The sequence below is a fragment of the Zophobas morio genome, unplaced genomic scaffold (genome assembly GCF_036711695.1).
Source record: "Zophobas morio isolate AGI-343-1 ecotype UQ-CSIRO unplaced genomic scaffold, CSIRO_AGI_Zmor_V1 ptg000008l, whole genome shotgun sequence".
Classification (NCBI taxonomy): Eukaryota; Metazoa; Arthropoda; class Insecta; order Coleoptera; family Tenebrionidae; genus Zophobas; species Zophobas morio.
Genome location: NW_026972113.1, coordinates 1,410,410 through 1,429,736, shown reverse-complemented (window position 1 = coordinate 1,429,736; position 19,327 = coordinate 1,410,410). Strand labels below are relative to the sequence as shown.

The following is a 19,327-nucleotide window of genomic DNA, read 5'->3' as shown; positions in this document are numbered from 1 at the left end:
TATTTCGACAGTCGATTCCGGAAAAACCGTTGGAGTTATCAAAAAAACGCGACCGGAAATGAGTTCTAGAGCTCGAAATCTACAAGAAAATGTGTTTAGTTAAGTTTCGAAAATGTCAAAATTTCTCAAAAATTTGAAGAAGGGGGGACCATTGGAAAAATTTCTGTTTCCAAAAAGTTGTTTAAAAATTGTGAAAAAATTCAGGGACGTAGATCTCGACGTGCTGATTCCAAAAATATAACGTGTTGATGGTCACGGAGCAACATTTTCGAAAGAATCGGTACGAAATGTGAATTTTTGAGAATTTCTAAAAATTCCGATATTTCGACAGTCGATTACGGAAAAACGGCTGCAGTTATCGAAGAAACGAGGCCGGAAGTGAGTTCTAGAGCCCGAAATCTATAAGAACATGTGTTTAGTTAAGTTTCGAAAATGTCAAAATTTCTCAAAAATTTGAAGAAGGGGGGACCATTGGAAAAATTTCTGTTTCCAAAAAGTTGTCTAAAAATTGTGAAAAAATTCAGGGACGTAGATCTCGACGTGCTGATTCCAAAAATATAGCGCGTTGATGGTCACGGAGCAACATTTTCGAAAGAATCGGTACGAAATGCGAATTTTTGAGAATTTCTAAAAATTCCGATATTTCGACAGTCGATTACGGAAAAACGGCTGCATATATGGAAGAAACGAGGCCGAAAGTGAGTTCTAGAGCCCGAAATCTACAAGAACATGTGTTTAGTTAAGTTTCGAAAATGTCAAAATTTCTCAAAAATTTGAAGAAGGGGGGACCATTGGAAAAATTTCTGTTTCCAAAAAGTTGTTTAAAAATTGTGAAAAAAATCAGGGACGTAGATCTCGACGTGCTGATTCCAAAAATATAACGTGTTGATGGTCACGGAGCAACATTTTCGAAAGAATCGGTACGAAATGCGAATTTTTGAAAATTTCTTAAAATTCCGATAGTTCGACAGTCGATTACGGAAAAACGGCTGCAGTTATCGAAGAAACGAGGCCGGAAGTGAATTCTAGAGCCCGAAATGTACAAGAAAATGTATTTCGCTAAGTTTCGAAAATGTCAAATTTTGGCAAAAATTTGAAGAAGGGGGGACCATTGGAAAAATTTCACTTTTGTAAAACTTGTCTAAAAATTCGGAAAAAATTCAGGGATGTAGATCTCGACATGCTGATTCCAAAAATATAGCGTGTCGATGGTCACGAAGCAACATTTTAGAAAGAATCGGTACGAAATGTCGATTTTTGGAAATTTCAAAAAATTCTGATATTTCAACATTCGATTCCGGAAAAACCGTTGGAGTTATCAAAAAAACGAGACCGGAAACGAGTTCTAGAGCTCGAAATCTACAAGAAAATGCATTTCGCTAAGTTTCGAAAATGTCAAATTTTATCAAAAATTTGAAGAAGGGGGGACCATTGGAAAAATTTCACTTTTATAAAAGTTGTATAAAAATTCTGAAAAAATTCAGGGATGTTGATCTCGACGTGCTGATTCCAAAAATATAGCGTGTTGATGGTCACGGAGCAACATTTTCGAAAGAATCGGTACGAAATGCGAATTTTTGAAAATTTCTAAAAATTCCGATATTTCGACAGTCGATTACGGAAAAACGGTTACAGTTATGGAAGAAACGAGGCCGGAAGTGAGTTCTAGAGCCCGAAATCTACAAGGAAATGTGTTTAGTCAAGTTTCGAAAATGTCAAAATTTCTCAAAAATTTGAAGAAGCGGGGACCATTGGAAAAATTTCTGTTTTCAAAAAGTTGTCTAAAAATTGTGAAAAAATTCAGGGACGTAGATCTCGACGTGCTGATTCCAAAAATATAGCGTGTCGATGGTCACGGAGCAACATTTTAGAAAGAATCGGTTCGAAATGCGAATTTTTGAAAATTTCTTAAAATTCCGATATTTCGACAGTCGATTACGGAAAAACGGCTGCTGTTATCGAAGAAACGAGGCCGGAAGTGAGTTCTAGAGCCCGAAATCAACAAGAAAATGTGTTTAGTTAAGTTTCGAAAATGTCAAAATTTCTCAAAAATTTGAAGAAGGGGGGACCATTGGAAAAATTTCACTTTTACAAAAGTTGTCTAAAAATTCGGAAAAAATTCAGGGACGTAGATCTCGACGTGCTGATTCCAAAAATATAGCGTGTTGATGGTCACGGAGCAACATTTTCGAAAGAATCGGTACGAAATGCGAATTTTTGAGCATTTCTAAAAATTCCGATATTTCGACAGTCGATTACGGAAAAACTGTTAGAGTTATCAAAAAAACGAGACCGGAAATGAGTTCTAGAGCTCGACATCTACAAGAAAATGTGTCTGGTTAAGTTTCGAAAATGTCAAATTTTGGCAAAAATTTGAAGAAGGGATGACCATTGGAAAAATTTCACTTTTACAAAAGTTGTCTAAAATTTCTGAAAAAATTCAGCGATGTAGATTTCGTAATGCTGATTCAAAAAATATAGCGTGTCGATGGTCACGGAGCAACATTTTAGAAAAAATCGGTACGAATTGCGGATTTTTGGAAATTTCTAAAAATCCCGATATTTCAACAGTCGATTCCGGAAAAACCGTTGGAGTTATGAAAAAAACGAGACCGGAAAAGAGTTCTAGAGCTCGAAATCTACAAGAAAATGTATTTAGTTAAGTTTCGAAAATGTCAAATTTGGGCAAAAATTTTAAGAAGGGGGGACCATTGGAAAAGTTTCACTTTTACAAAAGTTGTCTAAAAATTCTGAAAAAATTCAGGGATGTAGATCTCGACATGCTGATTCCAAAAATATGGCGTGTCGATGGTCACGAAGTAACATTTTCGAAAGAATCGGTACGAAATGCGGATTTTTGGAAATTTCTAAAAATTCCGATATTTCAACAGTCGATTCCGGAAAAACCGTTGGAGTTATCAAAAAAACGAGACCGGAAACGAGTTCTAGAGCTCGAAATCTACAAGAAAATGTATTTCGTTAAGTTTCTAAAATGTCAAATTTTGGCAAAAATTTGAAGTGGGGACCATTGGAAAAATTTCACTTTTACAAAAGTTGTCTAAAAATTCTGAAAAAATTCAGCGATGTAGATTTCGTAATGCTGATTCAAAAAATATAGCGTGTCGATGGTCACGGAGCAACATTTTAGAAAAAATCGGTACGAAATGCGGATTTTTGGCAATTTCAAAAAATTCCGATATTTCTACAGTCGATTCCGGAAAAACCGTTGGAGTTATCAAAAACACGAGACCGGAAACGAGTTCTAGAGCTCGAAATCTACAAGAAAATGTATTTAGTTAAGTTTCGAAAGTGTCAAATTTAGACAAAAATTTGAAGAAGGGGGGACCATTGGAAAAATTTCTGTTTTCAAAAAGTTGTCTAAAAATTCTGAAAAAATTCAGGGACGTAGATATCGACATGCTGGTTCCAAAAATATAGCGTGTCGATGGTCACGCAGCAACATTTTAGAAAGAATCGGTACGAAATGTCGATTTTTGGAAATTTCTAAAAATTCTGATATTTCAACAGTCGATTCCGGAAAAACTGTTGGAGTTATCAAAAAAGCGAGACCGGAAACGAGTTCTAGAACTCGAAATCTACAAGAAAATGCATTTAGTTAAGTTTCGAAAATGTCAAATTTTGGCAAAAACTTTAAGAAGGGGGGACCATTGGAAAAATTTCACTTTTACAAAAGTGGTCTAAAAATTCTGAAAAAATTCAGGGATGTAGATTTCGTAATGCTGATTCAAAAAATATAGCGTGTCGATGGTCACTTAGCAACATTTTAGAAAGTATCGGTACGAAATGCGGATTTTTGGAAATTCTAAAAATTCCGATATTTCAACAGTCGATTCCGGAAAAACTGTTAGAGTTATCAAAAAAACGAGACCGGAAACGAGTTCTAGAGCCCGAAATCTACAAGAAAATGTGTTTAGTCAAGTTTCGAAAATGTCAAAATTTCTCAAAAATTTGAAGAAGGAAAACATTTCTGTTTTTAAAAAGTTGTCTAAAAATTGTGAAAAAATTCAGGGACGTAGATCTCGACGTGCTGATTCCAAAAATATAGCGTGTTGATGGTCACGGAGCAACATTTTCGAAAGAATCGGGACGAAATGCGGATTTTTGGAAATATGTATCTAAAAATTCCGATATTTCAGCAGTCGATTCCGGAAAAACCGTCGGAGTTATCAAAAAAACGAGACCGGAAATGAGTTCTAGAGCTCGAGTTCTACAAGAAAATGTATTTAGTTAAGTTTCGAAAATGTCAAATTTTGGCAAAAATTTGAAGAAGTGGGGACCACTGGAAAAATTTCGGTTTTAAAAAAAGTTGTCTAAAAATTCTGAAAAAATTCAGGGACGTAGATCTCGACATGCTGTTTCCAAAAATATAGCGTGTCGATGGTCACGGAGCAACATTTTCGAAAGAATCGGTACGAAATGCGGATTTTTGGAAATTTCTAAAAATTCCGAAATTTCAACAGTCGATTCCGGAAAAACCGTTGGAGTTATCAAAAAAACGAGACCGGAAACGAGTTCTAGAGCTCGAAATCTACAAGAAAATGTATTTAGTTAAGTTTCGAAAATGTCAAATTTTGGCAAAAATTTGAAGAAGGCGGGACCATTGGAAAAATTTCAGTTTTATAAAAGTTGTCTAAAAATTCTGAAAAAATTCAGGGATGTAGATCTCGACATGCTGATTCCAAAAATATAGCGTGTCGATGGTCACGGAGCAACATTTTAGAAAGAATCGGTACGGAATACGAATTTTTGGAAATTTCTAAAAATTCCGATATTTCAACAGTCGATTCCGGAAAAACGGTTAGGGTTATCAAAAAAACGAGACTGGAAATGAGTTCTAGAGCTCGAAATCTACAAGAAAATGTTTTTAGTTAAGTTTCGAAAATGTCAAATTTTGGCAAAAATTTGAAGAAGGGGGGACCATTGGAAAAATTTCACTTTTACAAAAGTTGTCTAAAAACTGTGAAAAAATTCAGGGACGTAGATCTCGACATGCTGATTCCAAAAATATAGCGTGTCAAGGGTCACGGAGCAACATTTTAGAAAGAATCGGTACGAAATGCGGATTTTTGGATTTTTCTAAAAATTCCGATATTTCAACAGTCGATTCCGGAAAAACGGTTGCAGCTATCAAAGAAGCGAAACCAGAAATGAGTTCTAGAGCTCGAAATCTACAAGAAAATGTATTTAGTTTGTCAACATTTCGATAACGTTTCGTATGTAATTTTTCAAAACAAGCCAATTGTAACATAGTCACATTGTGTCAAAGTCAACCCGACATTTATTTTTTCATTTTTCCCCACCGTGTCACTGCAAACCTCCTCCCCATGGAACAAGAAAAACTCAACAAACACTACCTCGAATTCGACATTTTCCTCAAACGGGCTCGAAAGGACTTCGAATCCCGCTACCGCATCCCCGAACTCAAACCCAACGCCGAGCTTACGGACTTCCAGCTGATCAAAACCCTCGGAGCCGGATCTTTCGGCCGCGTCATGCTAGTCAAGCACAAAACCAAGGGTGACAAACTGTACGCCATGAAGTGCATGGACAAGTTGCACATAGTCAAAAGCAAGCAAGTGGCCCACACCATGTACGAAATCCGCGTCCTGGACGCCGTGCGCTTCGACTTCGTCATCAATTCGGACTTCTTCTTCAAGGACAACGTTTACATCTTCATCGTCATGTCGTTCATCAACGGAGGAGAGATGTTCTCGCATTTACGGAACATGAAGAAGTTCGACGAAACGTTGTCGAAGTTCTACGCAGCGCAGGTGATTTTGGGGTTCGAGTACTTGCATTTTTTGGGGATGGTGTACAGGGATTTGAAGCCGGAGAATATTCTGGTGGATAAAGATGGGTATTTGAAGATTACGGATTTGGGGTTCGCGAAGAAGATCGACGATCAGAGGACCTACACCTTGTGTGGTGAGCCTTGATAAATACTTCGATATTTTGTCTATTTAGTAGATACAATTTGCACAACATTGTGCAATTTCTCTCGTCGCGGGTAAAAATAGCGCGCTTTTAGCTGCTTGTTTTCATTATCCGGAGTTGCGGAACGCCACAAAATCGCATCCAACCTCGAACCTTAAAAACCCTATGTCTGCCCTACCGCCTGATTTATTTCCGTCTAGATCTTGGCTCAACAAACGAAAAATGTACTAAGTTCACATCTCCTCTGATAAAAATAACTTAATGAATTCTGTGAGGTGAATGCTCCTTGGTCAGTGGGAGGGCAAAACCGCCAAGCAGTCTACAACGATTGTCACAGCACGTGTCGAACACCAATTAACCTCTGATAACTTATCTTCCCGACAGGTACACCCGAATATTTGGCCCCTGAAATCATCCTCAGTCAAGGGTACAACAAATCCGTGGACTGGTGGGCCATCGGCGTTTTGATTTATGAAATGTCAGCCGGATATCCGCCGTTCTACGCCAAGGACCCGATGAAAATTTACGAGAAAATCGTGTCTGGAAAATTCACGTGTCCGCAGCATTTCTCGAAGGCGCTCCGAGATCTGGTCTCGAATATCCTGCAGGTGGACAGGACGAAAAGGTGTGGACGGGAGTAAACAAAGTTGATAGGTTTAAGTTTCGAGGAAGTTTAGACTTCGCGAGAAAAACGGGATTGTGCCAAAAATACGACGTTACTTACGACTTTGGAAATTTTTGTTAGTAAACGAAAGAATAAAGAAGACGCACTAAACTTGTCGGTGAACGCTAAAATCTGATTACGAAACTTGTAGAGCACCAAAATGCGGGTTTCTTAACTAACTTGGTGCGTAGCGTCGTGTTCCTAATTCTTTGTTTGATAATAATCAACCTCTATTTTTAACTTTATTTAGATAGGTTGTCCCAAATCAGCTAAGTTTGCACCATTCAATTCAAGTTATTTCAGAAATCACTAACACATCTTAAAATTTTATTAAAATAACATCATTACCGATTTACGGGTTCATAATTTTTGTTTCAATAACAGGATCGCTAAACATGTTTTCAGTTTCTTGCTGGGAATGGAACACTTTGTACATTAAGAAAAAATGGACAAAATATAAGGCCCGCCCACCCACCCCTTCTCAATTGTGAAGAATATTTTATTCATTGTGAGCTGAAGGGCAGAGTTTGGCTGCAAATCCTCATTTCTCTACAAGAAATTACTAGACGAAATTGATCACATTTCAACTTGGGGCGGGTGGATGGGGAGTAATTTTTGTTTTTTTTTAGTGTATAGTTTTCTTTCAACAACAGGATAGTTAAACATGTTTTCAGTTTCGTGTTAGGAAAGGAAGACTTCCTATATTAAGAAAACATGGACACAATATTAGCCCCGCCCACCCACCCCTTCTCAATTGTGATGAATGTTTTATTCATCGTGAGCCGATAGGCGGAGTTTAGCTGCAAAATCCTCTTTAAGAAATTTCCATATGAAATTCGTCACAATTGAGACTGGGGCGGGTGGGTGGGGCCTAATTTTTGTTGTTTTTTTGTAATATATATAGTTTTTTTCAGCAACAAAATAGTTAAACATGTTTCAGTTTCTTGTTGGGAACAAAAGACTTCGTATATTAAGAAAACATGGACAAAATATTAGCCCCGCCCACCCACCCCTTCTCAATTGTGATGAATGTTTTATTCATCGTGAGCCGAAGGGCGGAGTTTAGTTGGCAATATTCATTTCTCTTCAATAAATTTCCATATGAAATTCGTCACAATTGAGACTGGGGTGGGTGGGTGGGGCTTAATTTTTGTTGTTTTTTTTTAATATATATGTAGTGAACCAAAACCTATAAGGTTATATGGCCATCATAAAAGTAGTTGACCGCAAATAAATACCCCCTTTGTGTGGTTCGCACTAAGCTTACCGGTTGGCAATAAAACATCTTCTAAACATTCCTTGCTCATATTTAACAGGGCCGGCTTTCAAAGCGAGTGGTTATTTCGGAACCCTCAGCGGCTGCAGGTAGTAAAGAAATAGTGGAGTGGTGGATTTTCATATTTAGTGAAAGCCGCCCCTGAACGAAACCACAAGAGCCGGTCGAGCTGCAGTGGACACGTTATTTACGACCCTAAGGGCCGGTTTATCAATGCGCAGTTAAGTTAAAGTAACTGGCAGTTAAAGCTTGTCTGTGAGTTAACCTGTTTATCATTACCCGCTAGCTCAAAACTGGTGGTCAAAGTGCCTGATAAATTAACTGACAGTTCAAACTGTCAGTTAAAGCGTTATTCACCAGTTAGTGGCAACATAACCTAACAAATCCAAATAAATCTGTTTGAATTTAACAATATTTTGATGAGGACTTATGTTGTGCAACAAATTGACAGAGAAAAAAATGAGAAAAACACTTATTATTAGCTGATTATTTTCCAGGTCTAATGTAGGTACCAAAAATTAAAACCTATCTAGGTAATAACTAGGTAATAATACCGCGAGATCGAAAAAGAAATTAATCGAAGTAGGCCATGCACGACAAGCCGTTTGTCGTAATCACGGTGGTAGGGTAATTTAATTTTTTTAATTAAATGTCAAATTGACAGTTTAAAATTAGAATTATGACGCCTACTTTTAAAACACATAAGAATGAATTAAAATCACCGTTTTCCAATTTTGTCTAAAATTTATCCCATTTCTGAAGATTCTAATAACAAAAAAGCTTTAATTTCGTTTGATAACAGTGCAAATCACTTTTGTCAACGTGACGATTAATAAAAAAATATTTTAAACTAAGGCAAACGCCTTTTCGTGCATGGCCAACTTTGATTAATTTCTTTTTCGATCTCTCTGTATTTATTTATAGGTGTACCTACTTGTTTCATTTTTAATTTCCAATACTTTTTTTCTAATGCTAAATTTTGCTTTTTCATGATTGATCACGTGAAACGCGATATATATAACTATATACAATTGTTGAATACCGAATGCGGATCGAATCTGATGGAACTTTCAAGGTCGGGGTAGTTTTGAACTGACCAATCACAACTCATTTCCAGTGGGGTGAGCGTCACCAACTTAAGAGAGTAACAGCTAAACTTCGAGCTACGAAACTGGAAGAAACATCGTGCATTGATAAACACTTTACCTCCGTTAACTGCTAGTTACCCTTATCTGACAGTTACTTAACAGACACTTTTAACTGAGCATTGATAAACCGGCCCTAAAACCTTTTCTATTGTAAACAACTTAACTTCGACACAATGGGATGATTTTATGATGGCCATATAACCTTATAGCTCTTGGTTCACTATATATAGTTTTTTCAGCAACAAGATAGTTAAACATGTTTTGAGTTTTTTCTTGGGAACAAAAGACTTCGTATATTAAGAAAAAATGGACAAAATATAAAACCCGCCCACCCACCCCTTTGCGATTGTGATGGATGTTTTATCCATTGTAAGCTGAAAGGGGGAATTTAGCTGCAAATTCCTCATTTCTATATAAGAAATTACAATATGAAATTTATCACAATTGAGACTGGGGCGGGTGGGTGGGGCTTAATCTTTGTTTCGTTTTTTTAATGTATAGAGTGACAACAATCGGTCCCGTAGTAAAAAAAAAAGATCGAAAAATCAAAAATTGAAAAATCGAAAAAATTAAATATCCACAAATTGAAAAATTGAAGAGCAAAAATCAAGAAATTGAAAACTGCAGACATCGAAAAATCGGAGCGAGAAATCAAAAAATTGAAAAATCGAAAAATCGAGGAATGGAATAGTCGAAAGATCGGGATTTTTGAAAAATCGAAAAGTCAAAAAATCTAAAAATTAAAAATTCAACTAATTGAAAAATTGAATAACTAAAAAATTGAAACGTGGGGAAATCAAGAAATCGAAAAATCGAAGGGAAAAATAAAAAAATTGAAACTGTAATATTGAAAAACCGAAAAACAGAAATCGTTAAAACCAAAAATTGAAAAATCAAAAAACCGAAAATTTTTCAAATCCAAAATTGATCTTAAGTGGAGAATCCACAAATCAAAAAATAGAAAAATTCAAAATTCGAGGAATAGAATTGTCGAAAAATCGGGACCTTGAAAAATCGAAAAGTCGAAAAATCGAAAAACTGAAAATCCGACAAATTGAAAAATTGAATAACCGGGAAATTTAAAAACGGGGAAATCGAAAAATCGGTAAGTCGAAAAATGAAAATTTTAAATATCGACAAATCGAAAAGCAAAAATCAAGAAAATGAAAAATGGATAAATCAAAAAATTTAAAACACCGAAAAATCGAAGGGAGAAATCAAAAAAATTGAAAAACCGCAAAATTGAAAAATCAAGAACTTGAAAAAACGAGAAATCGAAAAATTTTAAAATACAAAATTGAGAACGGGGTGGTACTAAATCTTTGTTTTTTTTTTTAATATATATAGTTTTTTTCAGCAACAAGATAGTTAAACATGTTTCAGTTTCTTGTTGGGAACTAAAGACTTCGTACATTAAGAAAAAATGGACAAAATATAAGCCCCGCCCACCCACCCCTTCTCAATTGTGATGGATGTTTTATTCATCGTGAGTCGAAGGGCGGAGTTTAGCTGCAAAATCCTCATTTCTCTACAAGAAATTGTCATAGGAAATTCATCACAATTGAGACTCGGGTGGGTGGGTGGGTGGGGTTTAATTTTTGTTTTCTTTTAATGTATCGAGTTTTCTTTCAACAACAGGATAGTTAAACATGTGTTTAGTTTCTTGTTGGTAAAAGAAAACTTCGTATATTAAGACAAAAGAGACAAAATATAAGACCCGCCCACCCACCCCTTCTCAATTGTGACGAATTTTTTATTCATCGTGAGCTGAAGGGCGGAGTTTGGCTGCAAATCCTCATTTCTCTGCAAGAAATTACAAGACGAAATTGATCACATTTCAACTTGGGGCGGGTGGGTGGGGCGTAATTTTTGTTTTTTTTTTTAGTATATAGTTTTCTTTCAACAACAGGATAGTTAAACATGTTTTCAGTTTCGTGTTAGGAAAGGAAGACTTCCTATATTAAGAAAACATGGACACAATATTAGCCCCGCCCACCCACCCGTTCTCAATTGTGATTAATGTTTTATTCATCGTGAGCCGAAGGGCGGAGTTTAGCTGCAAAATCCTCATTTCTCTTTAAGAAATTTCCGTATGAAATTCGTCTCAATTGAGATTAGGGCGGGTGGGTGGGGCTTAATCTTTGTTTTTTTTTTAATGTATAGAGTGATAACAATCGGTCCCGTAGTAAAAAAAAATTGAAAAATCTAAAGATCGAAAAATCATAAATTGAAAAATTGAAAAAATTAAATATCAACAAATTGAAAAACAGAGCAAATTCAAGAAATTGAAAAATGCAGAAATCGAAAAATTGAATAACAAAGAAATTTAAAAGTGGGGAAATCAAGAAATCGAAAAATCGAAGGGAAAAATAAAAAAATTGAAATTGTAATACATATTGAAAAACCGAAAAACAGAGAACTCGTTAAAACCAAAAATTGAAAAATCAAAAAACCGAAAATTTTTAAACTCGAAAAATTGATCGAAAAGTGGAGAATCGACAAATCAAAAAATTGAAAAATTAAAAAATCGAGGAATAGAATAGTCGAAAAATCTAAAAATTGAAAATTCGACAAATCGAAAAATCGAGAATTCGAAAAATGAAAAAATTTAAATATCGACAAATGGAAAAATCGAAGAGCAAAAATTAGGATATTTTGAAAAATGAAGAAATCGAAAAATTGAAAATCCCAAACATCGAAAAATCGAAGGGAGAAATAAAAAAATTGAAAAACCGAAAAACTGAAAAATAGAAACGTCGGAAAAACCAGAAATGAAAAATCGAAAAATTGATTTTAAGTGGAGAATCCACAAATCAGAAAATAGAAAAATTCAAAATTCGAGGAATAGAATAGTCGAAAAATCGCGACCTTGAAAAATTGAAAAGTCGAAAAATTGAAAAATTGAAAATTCGACAAATCGAAAAATTGAATAACCGGGAAATTTAAAAAAGGGGACATCGATAAATTGAATAATTAAGAAATTGAAAAGTGGGGAAATAAAGAAATCGAAAAATCGAAGGGAAAAATAAAAAAATTGAGAAACCGAAAAATCGAGGAATGGAATAGTCGAAAGATCGGGATCTTGAAAAACCGAAAAGTCAAAAAATCTAAAAATTTAAAATTCAACAAATCCAAAAATTTAAAAACAGGGAAATCGAAAAATCGAAGGGGAAAATAAAAAAATTTAAACTGTAATATTGAAAAACCGAAAAACAGAGAAATCGTTAAAACCAAAAATTGAAAAATCAAAAAACCGAAAATTTTTAAACTCCAAAAATGAATCGAAAAGTGGAGAATCGATAAATCAAAAAATTAAAAAATTAAAAAATCGAGGAATAGAATAGTCGAAAAATCTAAAAATTGAAAATTCGACAAATCGAAAAATTGAATAACTAAGAAATTGAAAAGTGGGGTAATCAAGAAGTCGAAAAATCGAGAATTCGAAAAATGAAAAAAAATAAATATCGACAAAGGGAAAAATCGAAGAGCAAAAATTAGGATATTTTGAAAAATGAAGAAATCGAAAAATTGAAAATCCCAAACATCGAAAAATCGAAGGGAGAAATAAAAAAATTGAAAAACCGAAAAACTGAAAAACAGAAAAGTCGGCAAAACCAGAAATGAAAAATCGAAAAATTGATCTTAAGTGGAGAATCCACAAATCAGAAAATAGAAAAATTCAAAATTCGAGGAATGGAATGGTGAAAAATCGCGACCTTGAAAAATTGAAGTCGAAAAATCGAAAAATTGAATAATTAAGAAATTGAAAAGTGGGGAAATAAAGAAATCGAAAAATCGAAGGGAAAAATCAAAAAATTGAAACCGTGATATTGAAAAACCGAAAAAGAGAAAACGGAAAAACCAAAAATTGAAAAAATGAAAAGTCGAAAAATGAAAAAAATTAAATGTCGACAAATTGAAAACTCCAAACATCGAAAAATCGGAGGGAGAAATCAAAAAATTGAAAAACCGAAAGATCGGGATCTCGAAAAATCGAAAAATCAAAAAATCTAAAAATTGAAAATTCAACAAATCGAAAGATTTAAAAACGGGGAAATCGAAAAATTGAATAACTAAGAAATTGAAAAGTGGGGAAATCAAGAAATCGAAAAACCGAAGGGAAAAATAAACAATTGAAACTGTAATATTGAAAAACCGAAAAACAGAGAAATCGTTAAAACCAAAAATTGAAAAATCAAAAAACCGAAAATTTTTAAAATCCAAAAATTGATCTTAAGTGGAGAATCCACAAATCAAAAAATAGAAAAATTCAAAATTCATTTCTCTACAAGAAATTACTAGATGAAATTGATCACATTTCAACTTGGGGCGGGTGGGTGGGGCGTAATTTTTGTTTTTTTTTTTAGTATATAGTTTTCTTTCAACAACAGGATAGTTAAACATGTTTTCAGTTTCGTGTTAGGAAAGGAAGACTTCCTATATTAAGAAAATATGGACAAAATATTAGCCCCGCCCACCCACCCCTTCTCAATTGTGATGAATGTTTTATTCATCGTGAGCCGAAGGGCGGAGTTTAGCTGCAAAATCCTCATTTCTCTTTAAGAAATTTCCGTATGAAATTCGTCACAATTGAGACTGGGGAGGGTGGGTGGGGCCTATTTTTTGTATTTTTTTTTAGTATATAGTTTTCTTTCAACAATAGGATAGTTAAACAAGTGTTCAGTCTCTTGTTTCCAAAAGAAGACTTCGCATATTAAGAAAAAATGGTCAAAATATAAACCCCGCCCACCCACCCTTTCTCAATTGTGATTAATGTTTTATTCATTGTGAGTTGAAGGGCGGAGTTTAATGGCAAATTCCTCATTTCTTTACAAGAAATTACAATATGAAATTCATCACAATTGAGATTGGGGCGGGTGGGTGGGGCTTAATCTTTGTTTTTTTTTTAATGTATAGAGTGATAACAATCGGTCCCGTGGTAAAAAAAAATTGAAAAATCTAAAGATCGAAAAATCATAAATTGAAAAATTGAAAAAATTAAATATCAACAAATTGAAAAACAGAGCAAATTCAAGAAATTGAAAAATGCAGAAATCGAAAAATTGAATAACAAAGAAATTGAAAAGTGGGGAAATCAAGAAATCGAAAAATCGAAGGGAAAAATAAAAAAATTGAAATTGTAATACATATTGAAAAACCGAAAAACAGAGAACTCGTTAAAACCAAAAATTGAAAATCAAAAAACCGAAAATTTTTAAACTCCAAAAATTGATCGAAAAGTGGAGAATCGACAAATCAAAAAATTGAAAAATTAAAAAATCGAGGAATAGAATAGTCGAAAAATCTAAAAATTGAAAATTCGACAAATCGAAAAATTGAATAACTAAGAAATCGAAAAGTGGGGTAATCAAGAAGTCGAAAAATCGAGAATTCGAAAAATGAAAAAAATTAAATATTGACAAAGGGAAAAATCGAAGAGCAAAAATTAGGATATTTTGAAAAATGAAGAAATCGAAAAATTGAAAATCCCAAACATCGAAAAATCGAAGGGAGAAATAAAAAAATTGAAAAACCGAAAAGCTGAAAAATAGAAACGTTGGAAAAACCAGAAATGAAAAATCGAAAAATTGATTTTAAGTGGAGAATCCACAAATCAGAAAATAGAAAAATTCAAAATTCGAGGAATAGAATAGTCGAAAAATCGCGACCTTGAAAAATTGAAAAGTCGAAAAATTGAAAATCCGACAAATCGAAAAATTGAATAACCGGGAAATTTAGAAAGGGGGATATCGATAAATTGAATAATTAAGAAATTGAAAAGTGGGGAAATAAAGAAATCGTAAAATCGAAGGGAAAAATAAAAAAATTGAAACCGTGATATTGAAAAACCGAAAAACAAAGAAATCGGAAAAACCAAAAATTGAAAAAACGAAAAGTCGAAAAATGAAAAAATTAAATATCGACAAATTGACAAATCGAAGAGCAAAAATCAAGAAATTGAAAAATGCAGAAATCGAAAAATTGAAAACTCCAGACATCGAAAAATCGGAGGGAGAAATAAAAATATTGAGAAACCGAAAAATCGAGGAATGGAATAGTCGAAAGATCGGGATCTTGAAAAACCGAAAAGTCAAAAAATCTAAAAATTTAAAATTCCATAAATCCAAAAATTTAAAAACAGGGAAATCGAAAAATCGAAGGGGAAAATAAAAAAATTTAAACTGTAATATTGAAAAACCGAAAAACAGAGAAATCGTTAAAACCAAAAATTGAAAAATCAAAAAACCGAAAATTTTTAAACTCCAAAAATTAATCGAAAAGTGGAGAATCGATAAATCAAAAAATTAAAAAATTAAAAAATCGAGGAATAGAATAGTCGAAAAATCTAAAAATTGAAAATTCGACAAATCGAAAAATTGAATAACTAAGAAATTGAAAAGTGGGGTAATCAAGAAGTCGAAAAATCGAGAATTCGAAAAATGAAAAAATTTAAATATCGACAAAGGGAAAAATCGAAGAGCAAAAATTGGGATATTTTGAAAAATGAAGAAATCGAAAAATTGAAAATCCCAAACATCGAAAAATCGAAGGGAGAAATAAAAAAATTGAAAAACCGAAAAACTGAAAAACAGAAAAGTCGGAAAAACCAGAAATGAAAAATTGAAAAATTGATCTTAAGTGGAGAATCCACAAATCAGAAAATAGAAAAATTCAAAATTCGAGGAATGGAATGGTGAAAAATCGCGACCTTGAAAAATTGAAGTCGCAAAATCGAAAAATCGAATAATTAAGAAATTGAAAAGTGGGGAAATAAAGAAATCGAAAAATCGAAGGGAAAAATAAAAAAATTGAAACCGTGATATTGAAAAACCGAAAAAGAGAAAACGGAAAAACCAAAATTTGAAAAAATGAAAAGTCGAAAAATGAAAAAATTAAATGTCGACAAATTGAAAACTCCAAACATCGAAAAATCGGAGGGAGAAATAAAAAAATTGAAAAACCGAAAGATCGGGATCTCGAAAAATCGAAAAATCAAAAAATCTAAAAATTGAAAATTCAACAAATCGAAAGATTTAAAAACGGGGAAATCGAAAAATTGAATAACTAAGAAATTGAAAAGTGGGGAAATCAAGAAATCGAAAAACCGAAGGGAAAAATAAACAATTGAAACTGTAATATTGAAAAACCGAAAAACAGAGAAATCGTTAAAACCAAAAATTGAAAAATCAAAAAACCGAAAATTTTTAAAATCCAAAAATTGATCTTAAGTGGAGAATCCACAAATCAAAAAATAGAAAAATTCAAAATTCATTTCTCCACAAGAAATTACTAGATGAAATTGATCACATTTCAACTTGGGGCGGGTGGGTGGGGCGTAATTTTTGTTTTTTTTTTAGTATATAGTTTTCTTTCAACAACAGGATAGTTAAACATGCTTTCAGTTTCGTGTTAGGAAAGGAAGACTTCCTATATTAAGAAAATATGGACAAAATATTAGCCCCGCCCACCCACCCCTTCTCAATTGTGATGAAAATTAAAAATTGAAAACTGCAAAATCTAAAAATTTGAACGTCCAAGTCGGAAAATCGGAAAATCTGGAAAATTTAAAAATGAAAAATTTAAGACATCGTAAAATTAATGTACAAAAAAAACCGAAAAATTGAAAGATTGCAAACTGAAAAGAAGTGAAATTGAAAAAACAAACTATTTTAAAATCGGAAAATTGAAAAATTGTAACAATAAAGCAAATAAAAAATGTAAACGAAAAATTGCAAATAGAAAAATTAAAAATTGAAAACTCGAGAAACTCATTTCGAAAAATTGTAAAATTGAAATTTGAAAACTTGAAACCAGACAACAAAAATCGCAAAAAATTTATAATTTTTCTAATAGTTCTATTGAAATGACCTTGGAACAAGTTTTATTTTTCAAATCGGGGCACCACAATACATTAATTTTGATATGTAGAGTGCAACATTAACAAATATTAAGGTATTTTTTGATTTTATCATCCTTCCAAAGGCAGCCAGCTAGCGGCGAAAGTCCGGAATTTTCTCTATCAAGAATTTACGTGATGTAAAATTATGCATTAATTCAAGTTAATTAAACCAAAATAAGACGGTCTCAGAAAACGTTCGGCGCGTTTTGAGACCCAATGTTCAAATTCAAGTTGTAAGAAATTATTAAACCTGTAAGAAAATATTAAAGTCCTCCCAGTTTCGAGTCCAGAATGGTAATTTAATTTAGCTGATGATAATTTTCAAGGTTAAAGTGTCAAATTGCGTCTGAATGTGAAATTTAGATTTTCAAATCGGGACACCACAATATGTTAATTTTGATATATACAGTGCATATACAGTACATTAACAACTATAAGACACTTTTCGACACCTAAAAGCAGCGAAAACAATGGTCGAGTAATATTGTGGGGTATGTTCAGCAGTACGTAGTAGATATTAACACACAAACCGTCATTTTCCAAATGTATTACTACTCCACTATTTCCGAACATAAAACCAAATGGTTTATAGTCGTAATATCCAACGTTGCAAAATACGTCTTATCGTGTGGGTTTCACGTCGTAGCTGAACAAAAAGTTTTTATTGAAGCTAAACTTAGATGTTGTAACCTTTGGAACTTTAATATCACTAACTCACAAAGCTCTGAAGGCTTAAGTTTGTTTACTTTTGTTGTTTGTTTGAAACGTTACTTTGTGTTTCTTTTAAATTTTCCGCAGCACGAAAAATTAATCGGAGTAGTTCAGGGAGCCATCTGGACCCTTCACTCTTCCCAACTTTGATAAATGACGTGCTTCCAGAAAAATATATTACTCATTAACCCGCCGCCGACTTAAAAATAGCCGGAATTATCCAAACTGCTGACGATTCCTTCACACTACACTTACTTACTTTTGATTATTTAAAACCGTGGTGCAACCAACCTGCAACATTTTTTAACCACACACTCATTTCCTTTTTCTAATTCTCTTAAACAACTCCCGAAATACCGCGATTCGAGTAATTGACCGCATTTCCAGACAACGTATGTGTTTACATCCTAAAATATCCCCATTCACCTCATTTACGACCCAAAAGTGCGCAAAAACGTGCCCTTTGAAACCAACTTGTCGTCGATCGATTATCGTTCCAAGCGTGAAATTGATTGCTGAGCGGATGTCCTAAATATACGATGTTTATCTTTCAGAGGCTGCGAAACGCGTCTTTAGATTTCTCAATGCCGTTCATTGTTTGAAACTTCGAAATTAATGACCAATTTTAATTACAAACGCGCTCTCTAGCCGTCGCTTTCACAAATGATAATTTTTAGCTTGATTAAAATAATTTTACACGTTTGTCAGTGGAAAGTCGCTAAAAATAAACCACTTAATTACTCTTCCGGAAGTACCTGTATGACTCTTACTTGACTTATGTCCAATCCTATAAATAAGTCAGAGCACCGCGCAAAAATTATTTTTAATCTTTTCATGGCGTTGTCGCAGATATGGAATTTTGAAGAATGGCTCCAAGGACGTGAAGGGACACGAGTGGTTCAAGAGCGTGGACTTCGACCAGGTGCTACGACGAAGGGTCAAACCCTTGTTCAAACCCAAGGTCAGAGACGCGGGGGATACTAGCAACTTCGACTACTACGAAGAGGAGCCTTTCCGGACCAGTTCTAAAGAAGAATTCGCTGAAGAGTTCGCGGAAATTAAAATTCCTTCCAAGTAGTTTGCGGAGACTCGAGGGGAAGTGTAGGAATCAAGGAAAGCGGATCAATAAAATATTAATTAACCTACACGTGTTTATTATAGCACAAATAATCAAGTGAGACCCTACTTTATCTATAAAATTAGATACTTTGCAAATAAATACATACATCATGAACAAAAATGAAAAAAATCTTATCAGTATAAATCTATCCAAATATTACACAGCGTGGACTTAGTCTAACGTTATATTTCCATTTTTTCGCTATAATTCAACTAAAAATTCAAAAAAAGCTAAAATACCTTAATCGTCGTCGTCGTCATCATCATCTGAGACATACCGCTTCGCTGATCTCTTACGTCTTCCACTAGTTTTCTTATTTTTAAGCTTGATTTTCATCTTGACTGATTCTGTGTCGGACTTATCGTCTTTATCGTCGTCGGAATCGGGCCCTCCTGCCTCTATACGTTGTTTAGCATTGGTAAATACAGATTGTAACACAATACTGTCTTCATGGATTAAAGACGCTTCCTCGTTATAGATTTGGGCGTTTTGACACAACAGCATAAAGTCCCGCTCCAAATCCGTAAAATCGTTATACTGAAAAAACGAGTTA

General features: G+C 33.8%; 2 protein-coding genes across 3 annotated transcripts in view; one reads left to right on the top strand and one right to left on the bottom strand.

The window, feature by feature from the left end:
- The first annotated feature begins 4,814 nt into the window (after positions 1–4,814).
- Positions 4,815–18,796, top strand: LOC135124993 (cAMP-dependent protein kinase catalytic subunit alpha-like). Its single transcript, XM_064050248.1, has 3 exons — positions 4,815–5,946; positions 6,340–6,580; positions 18,504–18,796. Exons 1-3 carry the CDS (start codon positions 5,346–5,348, stop codon positions 18,730–18,732), a joined length of 1,071 nt encoding a protein of 356 aa, XP_063906318.1. The 5' UTR covers positions 4,815–5,345; the 3' UTR covers positions 18,733–18,796.
- LOC135124992 (ATP-dependent helicase brm) overlaps positions 18,792–19,327 on the bottom strand; it is a 39,183-nt gene continuing 38,647 nt past the window's right edge. For both annotated transcript variants that reach the window (XM_064050246.1, XM_064050247.1), the window contains exon 16: positions 18,792–19,311. In XM_064050246.1, the coding sequence (XP_063906316.1) occupies positions 19,015–19,311 (297 nt within the window). In that variant the 3' untranslated portion in view covers positions 18,792–19,014. The remainder of the gene's footprint in view (positions 19,312–19,327) is intronic.

Bases quoted from the DNA above. Each gene is read 5' to 3' on its own strand.
- LOC135124993 (XM_064050248.1), top strand. From the start codon at position 5,346: ATGGAACAAGAAAAACTCAACAAACACTACCTCGAATTCGACATTTTC. The intron at 5,947-6,339 runs GTGAGCCTTGAT...TCTTCCCGACAG, and splicing joins GAGGACCTACACCTTGTGTG to GTACACCCGAATATTTGGCC. The intron at 6,581-18,503 runs GTGTGGACGGGA...GCGTTGTCGCAG, and splicing joins CAGGTGGACAGGACGAAAAG to ATATGGAATTTTGAAGAATG.